We start from the raw sequence: 13,118 nt of genomic DNA on the forward strand, positions 1-13,118 counted from the left end.
AGATTAAAAAAAAAAAGCAGCACATTTCACTGACTTCTCTGGGCAACAACCTGCTCTTCCATCAATCCCAGCCTCGTCTCACACCAGCCACAACTATGACTGTAACTTGTATCATTTGCTTCTGCATCTTTTCCGTCTCTCTGTCATATATTCGTCTGTTGTAGTGTCACTGGGTGCTGACGTGTGTCACATGGTATACCCTTCTGCTCAAACAGCTGTCGTTGCAGTGAGTCGTTGGTCTGGTTTAGGGCCCCTGGCTTCTACTACACCATCAATACTGGACCCTCACCAGGACTCCTCTCGGATAGCCGGCTGTTGTCCAGAGTCATGAAGATCCTGCGGCCATAGTTCTGCAGGACAAGCTCCTTTGCACGCTCCAGCAGCTCATAGATGGGGTAGGAATTGGGGTGGGCCAGCTCAGGGCCCTGGGTCAGGGCCTGTGTGGTAGCTGAGCTGGTCTCTGCTGGGCCTCCCCTCCCAGCAAGTGCAGCGACCAGTGAGGGGCGGGGCCAGCTCTCCCATTTTGAGCGAGGGGAGGGGCCAGCTCAGTATGGTACTTGGACATCAATGAGGCTTCAGGTGGCAGCCCAGACCTGAGATATCCACATGACTTTTGGTGGAAACACGGCCTCTGACATCTGGATGCTGTGACAGGACTATGGACTCAGACATAGTCCTCAGTGGTCGCCTAAGCCAGAACATCACTATGACCTCAGGGGGCAGTATAGGCCACTCGGATCAGTTTGGCCTCAGCGACAACAAGGCTTTGGTCTCAGGCAGCAGCCCAGACCACCGACATTCAAACGGTTTCAGTGGCAACACACGCCAGGGACATCATAAGAAGCCATATCAATTCCGGCTGCTATAGCGCCATGGACCCAGACATGGCCCTCAGTGACAGCCTGGGCTGGGACATCACCGTGGTCTCAAGTGGATGCTCAGACTCCTCATATTCGCCTGTTCCTCACCTTGAGACTCTTGTTCCACCTCTCTCCACTGTATGCTAACAGCTCTTCTTCACTTTCTCATCTCTTCTGCACACATTTGCTCATCGTCGTGGCGCCTGCCATGGGCTCTGGGCAGGCACTTTAATAAACATTTTTAATGAGCTTGTGAGCCTCTTTCTGTTGCTCTAATGGAAGAATCTAAAGTCAAGTCATTTTCTGAGAAGAGTAGTTTCTACCTCGATGACATTTATGTCCAATAAGCTTTTTTACCAGCCTGTGTAGATAGATCATCCTGAAAGAAGCAGAAACAATTCCTAACCTTGAGGTGATCTCAAAAAGACAAGCTGGGCCTCCAGTGGTGGCACAGGCCTTTAATCCCAGCACTGGGAGGCAGAGACAGGCAGATCTCTGTGAGTTTGAGGTCAGCCTGGTCTACAAGAGTTAGTTCCAGGACAGGCTCCAAAGCTACAGAGAAACCCTGTCTTGAAAAACTAAAAAAAAAGAAAAAAAATCTGGATAGATACAATGACATAAACACATAGAGAAATCTCCATTATCTGGGGTAAATATACTCCAAGACCCCCAGTGGATGCCCCAAACCCCTATGTACACCATGGTGCATTCTCCTATACAGACATGTCTATACAAAACTTAGTTTATAAATTCAACACAGCGAGAGATTAAGAAAAATAACTAATAATGAAACTGGTTAATTACAACAATATACTATCATAAAAATCGTGTGAATGTGGTCTCTACCCCCATACCTTACTGCTCTTTAAATGTTAGCAACCTAAGCATAGGATTTTTTTCTTTCCATATTAAACCAAGAACTTTTATCTTTTCTCTCAAAGGCACTTTTGGCTTGTCTTTGGCATTTTCTCTTTGGTCAACATCACTATTCTTGTACTTTGAAGTCATAGTAGAATTTGGTTCACTTGAACGTGGGCACTGAGATGCCACGCTGGATGTGATAGCAGAGATAACCAAGTGCCAAAATGGGTTAGCAGTGTCCACAGCATCGATGTGGTGGGCAAGGAATGATTCGTATTCCAGAGGTTCCATCACAATACACAGAAGCTTGCAATTTCAAATGTTAATAAAAATGTGTTTTCTCTATGTTCTGGAATTTTCCCATCCAGGATTTGTGTGTGTGCATATGTGGAAGTCCAAGGATAACTCGTGGGAATTGTTTTCTCTTCCATCACGTAAGTCCCAAGGTTGAACTAGGTTATTAGGTTCGGTGGCAATTGCCTTGACCTTCTGAGCCATCTCAGTGACCTCCCGGGAATTTTCTACTTAATGTTTCCGGATCACAGTTGACTTCAGGTAACTGACTGTGCAAAACAGAACTATAGACAATAGGAGAATATTGTCTATAGGAACAATCTCTCTATGCCTCCCCTATACTGCAGGGCACCTTCCATACCACACAAAGGTCCAAGGATTAAAATAACATCCATCTCCCCTCCATCTCAGTTGCCTCCTCTGCTTTTCCTTGTCTATGGGAATTTCCTTAGCTCCCCTATGAGATACCCCATCCCTGAAAATGCTTCTTTCTCTGGCTCCTGTGGCACTCGCTGCCTGCTCCACTTTCTGGTTTCTCACACACTGTTCTGCTACTGCTAATCATGAGCTCACATGTTTATAAACACTCTTCTTAAGGCATGAATTGCGGGCCTTGTTCACACTTGAATCCCTTTTATAATCTGTAGCGTACTTGTTCTACATACTCAAAACATGGTTTTAATAGACTAATAGGTTAAAAAAAAACCCACATATAGCCTGGCAGTGGTGGCTCATGCCTGTAATCCAAGCACCGGGAGGCAGAGACAGGTGGATCTCTGAGTTGGAGGTCAGTCTGGTCTTACAATGCAAGTTCTAGGATAGTAACTAGGACTGTGACACAGAGAAACCCTGTCTTGAAAAACCAAAACCAAACCTAACCAAAACAATCCCCCCCCCAAAAAAAACTACCCCCCAAACCATATACTACAAGCTCAATATTTAAGGGGAACATCCTTAATGAAATATATTAGAAAAATAGCAAAATCACCCCAGAATAGAAGTTACATTGTGCTGGGTAGTTTTATGTCAACTTGACACAAGCTATTGTCATCTGAAAGGAGGGAACCTCAGTTGATCAAATGCTTCCATAAGATCCAGCTGCAGGGAATGTTCCTAATTAGAGACTGATGGGGGAGGGCATAGCTCACTGTGGGTGGTGTTATCCCTAGGCTGGGGGTTCTACGTTCTATATGAAATCAGGCTGAGCCATCACGAGGAGCAAGCCAGTTAAAGGAGTCCCTCCATGGCCTCCACATCAGTTGCTGCCTCCAGGTTTCTGCCCTGCTTAAGTTCCTGTCCTGACTTCCACTGATGGAGAACTGTGATGTGGAAGCCTAAGCTGAATAAACCGTTTCCCTTTCCTCCCCAAGTTGCTTTGCCCCGGTGTCTCATCACAGCACTAGTAACGTTAAGACACACTTAGGCTCTGAAATACTCCCAACAGAGAAACACGTGTTTGGAAAATATTTCTCTGATTTTCTCAAAAAAATACCTTTAGGAAGGAAAGTATGTTACATTATGTTTATTTGATTATCAGGTATGTCAGTTTTATTCTTCAGTAAGAAAGAACATATATTATGTAAGGATACAGTTCAATTCTACAACAACCGAGTCCTTACTATGCGACAGATAATACACTTGATATTGGGAAAGATGACTAAGACACAGTTCTATGCTCAAAAAGTTCACATCCTGGGGGCTGGAGAGATGGCTCAGAGGTTAAGAGCATTCCCTGCTCTACCAAAGGTCCTGAGTTCAATTCCCAGCAACCACATGGTGGCTCACAACCATCTGTAATGGGGTCTGGTGCCCTCTTCCAGCCTGCAGGCATAGACACAAACAGAATATTGTATACATAATAAATAAATATTTTTTTTTAAAAAAAGTTCACATCCTAGTCACCAGAATATTTTATCATGTCTGTGGGAGATTTGACAGAGTCAGTATAGAAATAACCTGTTCTGGAGGAGCCATGAGCTCACAGACATCATTTCTTCTTGCTCTGAATGCTTCCTTTACTTCTCCATGGATGCATTCTTTTTTTTTAATTTATTTATTTATTAAAGATTTCTGCTTCCTCCCTGCCACCGCCTCCAATTTCCCTCCCCTCCCCCGGTCAAGTCTCCCTCCCTCATCAGCCTAAAGAGCAATCAGGGTTCCCTGACCTGTGGGAAGTCCAAGGACCACCCACCTCCATCCATGGATGTGTTCTTTAAAAAATAATATTTCTATTTATGTGCATTTATGTGTGCATGGTGGTTTGAACAAGAATGGCTGTCATTGGCTCATATGTTTGAATGCTTGGTCCCCAGTTATTGGAACTCTTTGGGAAAGACTAGGAGATGTGGCCTTGTTGGGTGTGTGTCATAGAGAGTGGGTTTTGAGGTTTCAGAAGTCCATGCTAGGTTTAGTTTCTCTCTCTCTCTCTCTCTCTCTCTCTCTCTCTCTCTCTCTTCCTCCTTCTCTTTCCCTCTCTTCTTCCCTTCCCCACCTTCCTGCCTGAGTGATCAGGATGCAAGCTCCCAGTCCCACCTCCACCTGCCTGTCTGCCACTGTGATTTCTGCCATGATGATAATGAACTAATCTTCTAAAACTGTAAGCAAGCACCTGATTAAATGCTTTCTTCTCTAAGTTGTCTTGGTCAATGGCAGCAGAACATAACTAAGACAGTGTGTTTGTGTGAATGCTATTGTAGTGATGAGGAGAGCAGGCCTGCTTTTCATTTGGCCCAGCTCCCGCACAGCTAGCTTAGCCCCGGAAATAATAACATGGAAACTGTATTCATTTAAACACTGTCTGGCCCATTATTTCTAGCCTCATATTGGCTAACTCTCACATCATAATTAACCCATTTCTAATGATCTGTATGCCACCACGAGGTCATAGCTTACTGGGAAGATTCTAACCTATGTCCATCTTGAGCTGGAGCTTCATGTCGTCTGCCTGGCTCTGCTTTCTTCCTCCCACAATTCTGTTCTGTCTTCCCCACCTACCTATGTTCTGACCTATCAGGCCAAGCAGTTTTCTTTATTAATTAACCAATGAAAGTAACAGATAGATAGAAGACCCTCCTACATCATGCTATGATATGTGTGTGTGTGTGCGCGCGCGCGCGCGCGCCCTTGGAGGTCAGAAGAGGGGGCCAGATAACCTGGAGCTGCAGCTACAGGTGATTATGGGTCACTTGACCTGGGTGTTGGGAACCAATCTTGATCCTCTGGAGGAGGAACAAGGGCTCCAAACTGTGGAGCCATCTCTCCAGTCCTGTTAACTTTTACCAGATGCCTCAAGGCCTGTCTTAAGCATTACTTCCTCTGAGAAACCTTTCCTAAGCCTAGAGGCAAATGAATCCTGTCTCTTTGTTCCTAAGCCACCTTCATCCGCTGTATTATAGAATTTCTCACATCTCATTGTGGTTAATTGTTCCTGTCCCTTTATGTCATCCTTCCTGATTTTCTAGCTCTTAGTTGTAAGTTTACCAGAGACAAGGGTCACTTTATGTAATAATAATAATACTAGTTGTTATTGGTTTATTTTTACAATTGGCTGCAGACCTCTGTGACACCATCGGCTCAGAGCTGAGTTCCAGCTGGGATGTACAAAGCAAGAACATGCGCAAACATTAGTGACAAGACACACACTCATTCCATTCAGCTCAGTTAATACTTACTGAGAACCAATTCAAATAATAAGGATTTAGGCACCACTCCTGGAGTATCTACTGTGTTCCAGATGCTTTGCCTACGTGTTCTCATTTACTCTGACAGCTCGAAAAAACGCTATCTCTATTTATTAACTGTGGAAAGAAAGGAGTCATTTGTCCAAGGTCATACAGCACTCCAGGTGGTCTGCCTGTCAAGTACATCTGCTGTATTTTGCCCAAGTACAACGTAGGGGATAAATGTACTTGAAGAGAGATCAGAACAAAGGTCCAGAGGGCACACACAATTTAGAGAGTGCACCAAGAAATTGGCAATCAGGTTAAATTTCATGGAGGTGGTCAGTTAGAGGACTACATCTCCCTATAGCACTGGAAAAGCAAAAACAAAAACAAAAACAATGCATGTCAGGGAAGCCAAGTGGGGGGTAGTTTTGGTTATCTCTCTGAGGGATCCTGTGGAGACCTGCCCAGCCTTCACGTGGCTTCCTCTCTCTGGTCAGTGAGGTGAGAGAACTGTGTGCTGTCAGGTGGGCCATGGAAATTGCCTCCAAATGCCCTTCTTGGGCAGTGTGGACAGGTCCTGCTTCTTCCTCAAGGAAGATGAGATGGCCCTCAGCTTCCCTGTGGTCTGGGCTCCCTCCTCTTGGGTTAGGGGAAGGTCTTTCCCACTCAGCCCAGCTTTTTATTTATTCCTTCATCCATTTAGGTCTCAACATACAGGGTGTGTGTTAGCGGGGACGGGTTAGTCCATTCCTCTTCAGCTGGGGGTTGGAGCCACTAGCATCTTTCGCCTGAGCTTCAGGAAAGGAGATGCTTCGATTTGCTCACTGAATGATGTCCTTGGGTGTGCGCGCGTGCACCCGCGCCCGAGCGGGGTGGCTCTTTTCTGTCACCTCAGGGTAGGAAAGCTAACACCTCTCTTCTACCCTGAGGACGTGAGGACGGTGTCTTCTCCTCCAACTGGGACACGACTCTCCTCTCCAAACCACGAAGGTGGTGATGGTGGTGGTGGGGACTCTCGGCTTCCCTCCCCTCCACTTAGCGTGGGCGTCTGGTTCCCACACAGTCACGCTCTGGTGGTGGAAGGCCAGGCTCTCCCCTCTCCCTATGCTAGAGCTTGAAGGCTGCGCGGGCGCGTAGGTGGGGGCGGAGCAGACTCTGCGGCGAGGGGCGGGGACAGAAATCGCCACGCCCTCAGCGCCGCCCACCGCTCGCTTGTTTGCAGCCTGGCACCCCAGACCCAGAGCGCCGCGGCTGTCTGCTGGGCTCGCAAGCCGCGGACCAGCTCCGGTCGCCCCGCGCCGTCCTCCCCGCGCCGCTTGGCTCGCCGCCTCCAGCGTCCTCAGCCCTTCAAGCCAAATGATGAACTTCCTGAGGCGCCGGCTGTCGGACAGCAGCTTCATTGCCAACCTGCCCAATGGCTACATGACTGACCTTCAGCGCCCGGAGCCGCAGCAGCCCCCGCCCGCCCCTGGCCCCGGTGCTGCATCGCCAGCGGCGGCCACCTCTGCCGCCTCGCCCGGCCCCGAGCGCAGGCCACCGCCCGCCCAGGCGCCTGCACCGCAGCCCGCGCCGCAGCCCGCACCGACGCCTTCGGTGGGCAGCAGCTTCTTCAGCTCGCTGTCGCAAGCCGTGAAGCAGACGGCCGCCTCCGCCGGCCTGGTGGACGCGCCCGCGCCCGCCGCTGCCAGGAAGGCCAAGGTGCTGCTGGTGGTCGACGAGCCGCACACTGACTGGTAGGCCCCTGCGGGGTCCGCCGGGGGCAGGGTGTGAAGATGGACCCTCGAGGTCACCCGGGAGAACACCCGGGACGAGCAGGTGTCCATGTGTGGGAGGGGCGAAGACAGGCACTAACCTCCCAGAGACCCGGGTCCTGAGATGAAGGACTCGGTGGCCTCTGGGCTGGTGGCAGAGCGAGCTACTTCGTTAAGCACCTATGAGGCTTAAGAAATAGTGATAAGTCGACCACGCTCTGGGGGAAGGCCACACAGCCAAGAACATTTGGGCAGCACAAATTGGCCTTGGTGGTGGTAATGGGGACACCACAAAGTTGGGAGGGAAAGGGGAATGGATCTGTGAAGAGTTGGGGGAGGGAGGATGAGGTGTACAACATCCCCAAAGAACTAATAAAAAACAAAAACAAAACATAAAGCAAAAAAGAAATATGGGGGGGGGGCAGACTTCACAGTTCAGACACATACAAGCGAAGGTGAAAATGGCCCCAGATGGCCACTAAAATAAAGGCCACCAAAAAAGATTCTAGTCTGCAAGGCCTGGCGTGATTTTAGAGTGGATATTAGTGTTTACGGTGATAGAGTGATGGTGATTTTTTTTTTAAACCTGTACCTTTGAAAGCTGGTGGCCTGTATTGACATCATGGTGGTTTAGATCACAGATGTGCTAACTCAGAGTGCGACTGACATCTGTTTAAAAATAATGAGATTATTGTCTATGTGCGGCAGAGGGAAGGGATGTATGTTTTTTTTTACATTTTGTTTTCTCCGCCCCCCCCGTGTGTGCGCGTGCGCATGCTCGTGTGTGTGTGTGTGTGTGTGTGTGTGTGTGTGTGTGAGTGTGTATGTGTAAATGATGGTGGCTTTTCCCAGCTGACTGATGAAGACCTAAGTAAAATATTACAGATTGTTAAGGGCACAAATAAAATGATCAGCTTTAAGGCAGCAAAGGGGAAACTTGAAGAATGCTTTTCTCTTCCTTTCTAGAGTTATAGGGTGTTTTTATAACTTAGAGTGTGGAAGATTGGGGCAGGTGCTAGGTTCAGTTGAGAAACACATGGATGAGGTCCACTGAAGACTAATTAATTAAGAGCTTAGGAGAGGTTCCTTTGATGCAGCGGGAAGCTGATGGTGGGCTGACCTGTGGGTCTGGAGACTTGAAAAGGCCAGAAATCTGAGGTGTTTTCTCTTTAGGATATGAGGAAGGGTTTTTATTTGTTTTGTTTTTCCTAAGGGGTTGAAATTGATTGGTGCCTGAACCTGAGGGTTCTTGCCAAGAAGAAAACGCAGGGACCCCAGAGCTGTTTATTTCCCTTTTAGCTGCTTCACTGTTTTCCGGTCTGCCATTCCTTCATTGAAGGACCTGTAGGGGGTGGGAGGGGGGAGTGCTGGTGTGAGCAGGCGGAAGCAGGGTGTATACCTGGAGGTGTCTGTCCTGCTGGCTGCAGTTATCATGCGGGAATCCTTTCCTTTGGGTGATTTCTGTGGTTGGCTGTTATTTTTCAAGATAGCAGAGTCAAAAACACCTTTCTCAGGAAATGACAAAGGTACCACCAAGAGGGTAATGGGGGAGAGTGTGACAATAGTGCCACTGGCAGTCGCTGAGAAGAATTACTCTCAGTTCAAATCAACAAGTGTTGATTCAGGAGGAAGGGAAGGTAACTAAGCTCTATTTAAGAGCCCATGGTGTGTCAGACGCTCAAGTAAGGACTCTTAATTTGATATTGCCTTGGGTTGTCAGCGCAAAACTGAGGCTTAGGGAAGAGAAGTGGTGAGCTTGCAGCCATGCAGCTTGCAGATGGTGCAGTGCATCAGTGACATGCTGACTTCAGGACTGTTCGGCTTCACTGCTGCCACCCCACTGTATCTCCTCATTATTAGAATGTTACTATGATCAATAGTAACAATACACTTCCTTTTAGGGCTTAGACAGTGTTGGGGGCCATTTGGAAAACTCACTCATTTGGGCGACACAGATACACGAAACAATTAACAAAGGAACTAGAGTTATTGGTGAAGACTATTTCAGGAATTGGTGAGGTCTAATTACTATTATCATAGTTATTGGCAAACACATAAAAAAGAATCATAAACAAACGTTAGGAAACAGGAAGGAACGAGACTGACATGATGTTTCATTTTTCTGTGCAAGAATCTGATCCTTGTGAATTGGTCCCTTACCCCACTGGAGCTATTTGCTTGGTTCTAATTGCTAGTTAGATACCCGCACACAGGTAGATCAATATTTGTAAGTGTATGCCAAGGCTCACTACGAGTCTGTTTGGTTAGAAATGAGAGGTTTGAGATGTGAAATTCTCCTTAGATAGGATTATTTTCTAGGAAGAGTGCCTGGTATAAACCAGAGACTCCGCTTTGCCCTAGGGACTAGACTTCTGATGGAAGTAATAGGATTCATTTTCCTGTGGGCTGACTCTCAACTGCTTTGTCTTTTTCTCCGAAGTAATAACATTGATTTATCAGAACTCTTGAGCCCAGTTTGAGTCTGGGACTTGATGGTAGTTCTGTGCATCTGTGTTTTCTGTAGTTAATAACAATTCCCAGAATTTTGTCATCCTCTGACTTGTCTAAATTTGTTTAAAACACAAATATTGTGTTAATATCAGTTAAATATTGACTAGTGGTTTTAGTAAAAGGTCTCTGTGAATTCAGGAGCAGGTGGCTGCTTATGACAAACACAGTAGCTTACAGGGATGCTTTTTGCACAAGTGGCGAATTTAAATAATTCGTCTCACAGTTTAGGCTACCTAGACAGACTTGGATAAGCAGGTATTATATATACAAAATGTGTATGTATGTATATATGTACATATACATATTTATGGTGCTTGAGTAGGAAGAATGTAGTATCCCAGTAGAACTTAAGAATATTGGTCCCATCTGAACTAAGAAAGAGGTTTTTAGCAAGCAGCTAAATAATTTTAGCTTTACAAGAAAGGCTTTAATAGGCAGCTTCTCAGATCATCATTAATATACAGACGATTCCTTTGAATTTCTTGTCAGTGTAATCGTGGGCGGTGTAATTTTGAGCCCTGACTTCTGACTGGGAGGGTGTTTCTTTCTTTTTCTTGAAATTCCAACACAGCCTGAGAGCTTTAGATCAATTGCATGCTAAAAGTTTGTTGAAAAATATGAGTGTGCCTCTGAAAAATGAATTCAATCTAATGATATGCTATTTAAATGACTGGTTTTTGTATTGTCGCCAATACGTCTTTTATTTTTTTTTAAGATTCATAGCTAAATTTGGAATGCAATTAAGATTGCACCTTAATGATCTTTATGCTTTGTCATAGAGCAGGTGACCGTTTGGTACAGCATTGCCTCTTCTGTTACATTCTCACAGGTGAGGAGGTTAAGTTTTCTACCAGATTTCCCTTTGTCTCCGCACAAGCACGCAACTGTGACTCCAGTCGTCAAGTAAGCTCTCATACTGGCATACTTCAGCAGTTAACGTGAAAATCAGCATTACACAGGCGTTCTTGATCTTCTAGAATATGATGATCACCACAGATAGGATGCTAACAGATGTTTAGTAAGCATCTTTATATGGTACTAAGAGAAATGATAATCTCTGTCCTCTGAGAGCTTACTATCAAGCAGAACAGATTAGATACACATACATTTAAAAACAAAGTTTGCCGAAATCTGCATCTTGTGTTCAAAGTATGGTCCTTGGGTCAACAGCATTAGTACCCCAACGAGAAACATTTTGAATAACAGAATCTCAGGTCCTGCTTTCCACCCACCGAAATGTATGTTGCATTTGGAAAGATCCTCATAATCAAATTTGAGCCACACTGAGCCGAGGTGATACGTGATTAGTACTTTCCGTGTGGCACATGACAACTGCTGTCACGTACTGGACAATTACTACTTACGAGCGGTTACACTGAGATCTGTGACTCTTGTCTGCTCTTTGTGATCACTGTGAGTTCAAAGAATGGAAGGTGGAGCTGGGCCGTGGCTCACACCTGTCGTCTCAGCACGCAAGAGGCTGAGGTGAGATGATTGTATTGAGTTCCAGCCAGCGAGACTCCATGTAAAGGCAGAAAGGAAGAAGGGACACACAGACGATAGTAGGAATGGAAGGAAGAATGGAAGGACTTGAACTGAGCGTCAAAGCAACGGGGCTTGAGAGAAGCAGGTTTGGCTTAGTTCATTAACAATGTAAAAACAGTGCCAAAAAAGGAGGCCACGGAGAGCCTGGACTAGTGTGCAATACAGACGCTCCATTTTTAAGAGCTGGCTTAGAGCATTTTAGTGAGAATAGGGAATGAAAGGTGCGAAGTCAGTTTGGATCCGTGTTTGTGAGTGGCTCTAGGGAATTATTGACCTGGAACTCGGGAGGGGAGGAAGTCAAAGAAGGCTTAGGGTTTATTCCTGACAGATACTATGTTTCCTATTCCTAATTAGTAGAAGCATGAAGTTTCCATAAATGCCATTGTTTATAGCAACAATACTTTACACTTTAAACTTCTGGGACATTATAGCTAAACTATGGTCACCTGGGATAACTGTGAATGCAGAAATTCTGGTTTGCAGAAGGTAAGTGACTTCCTGAAGGTTATTCGGCTAGTAACTGACCTAACCAGAACTTCGGGAATTTCAGCCTCTGACCTTTCTTATTCTTTCATTTTTCTTCTCAGTTCTCTCAACTATTGGTAGAGGCTTTTGATCTTATAATTATAGCACTTAAACTTGAGGAAACTAATCGTTTATCCTAGAGAAATGAAACAGTCTGTTGAAGGTCAGAGAAAGGGCTGGAGAGACGGCTCAGCAGTTAAGAGCACCTGCTGCTCTTACAGAAGGCTAGAGTGCTGATCCCAGGTGAACCATCAGGTGGTTCACAACCAGCTCTCACCCCAACTTCAGGGGATCCAGCCCCCTCTCCTGGCCTCCTTAAAAAAGAAGTCAGCAACAAAATGGGGAATAGAACTCATATCTTTCAGACCCCTTTTCTTTAAAGGAGATCTTCCAATTTAGACTCTTTTCTTAAAAATACTTATTTTTTTTTGCATTTATTTATTGTGTGAGAGAGAGGGGGGAGGGAGGAAGAGAGGGAGATTGTGTACGTGCTATGTCACACATTGAAAGGCCAGAGAACAAATTGTGGGAGTCAGTTCTCACCTTCTACCATGTGTACGTACCCTGGGGATTAGACTCAGGTTGTCAGGCTTGGTGGCAAGTGTCTTAACCTGTTGAGCTATCTCACCTTCCCTGAGAAATATTTTTGTATCTACTTCAATTTTTTGAGTTTAATATATATATATATATATATATATATATATATATATATATATATATACACACACACACACACACACACGTATGTATGTATGCATGTCCTCAAGGAGGACAGAAGAGGGCATCAGATTTTTTGAACCTGGAGTTAAGGCTTTTGTGAGCTACCTGATGTTGGTGCAGGAAACTGACCTTGGGTTCCCCTCCCAGCAAGAACAGGAAGTGCTCTTAACAGCTGAACCATCTCTCCAGCATCCTCTATCTCATTCTATTCAAAAGTCATTGAGGAGTTGTTACGAGCACTTGAGCAAATAACATAATAGCCAGGGCAGAAATCATACTGTTAGCGGGTTATTGATATTTTAGCATAGGCCATTCTAAAGTTATTGAAAGATACTCTTGAAGACCTAGTCATAAAAATCCAAAAAAAAAAAAATCGGTTAATATTC

At 45.6% G+C, this 13,118-nt stretch overlaps 1 protein-coding gene across 2 annotated transcripts in view; it reads left to right on the forward strand.

Annotated features, from left to right (window-relative positions):
- Positions 1-6,910: 6,910 nt before the first annotated feature.
- The window catches only part of Syn2 (synapsin II), a 150,394-nt gene continuing 144,186 nt past the window's right edge, over positions 6,911-13,118 (forward strand). For both annotated transcript variants that reach the window (XM_050148555.1, XM_050148556.1), the window contains exon 1: positions 6,911-7,413. In XM_050148555.1, the coding sequence (XP_050004512.1) occupies positions 7,037-7,413 (377 nt within the window). In that variant the 5' untranslated portion in view covers positions 6,911-7,036. The remainder of the gene's footprint in view (positions 7,414-13,118) is intronic.

This window comes from Alexandromys fortis, unplaced genomic scaffold (genome assembly GCF_014885135.2).
Source record: "Alexandromys fortis isolate MF-2015 unplaced genomic scaffold, M_Fortis_MF-2015_v1.1 scaffold_59, whole genome shotgun sequence".
Taxonomy (NCBI): domain Eukaryota; kingdom Metazoa; phylum Chordata; class Mammalia; order Rodentia; family Cricetidae; genus Alexandromys; species Alexandromys fortis.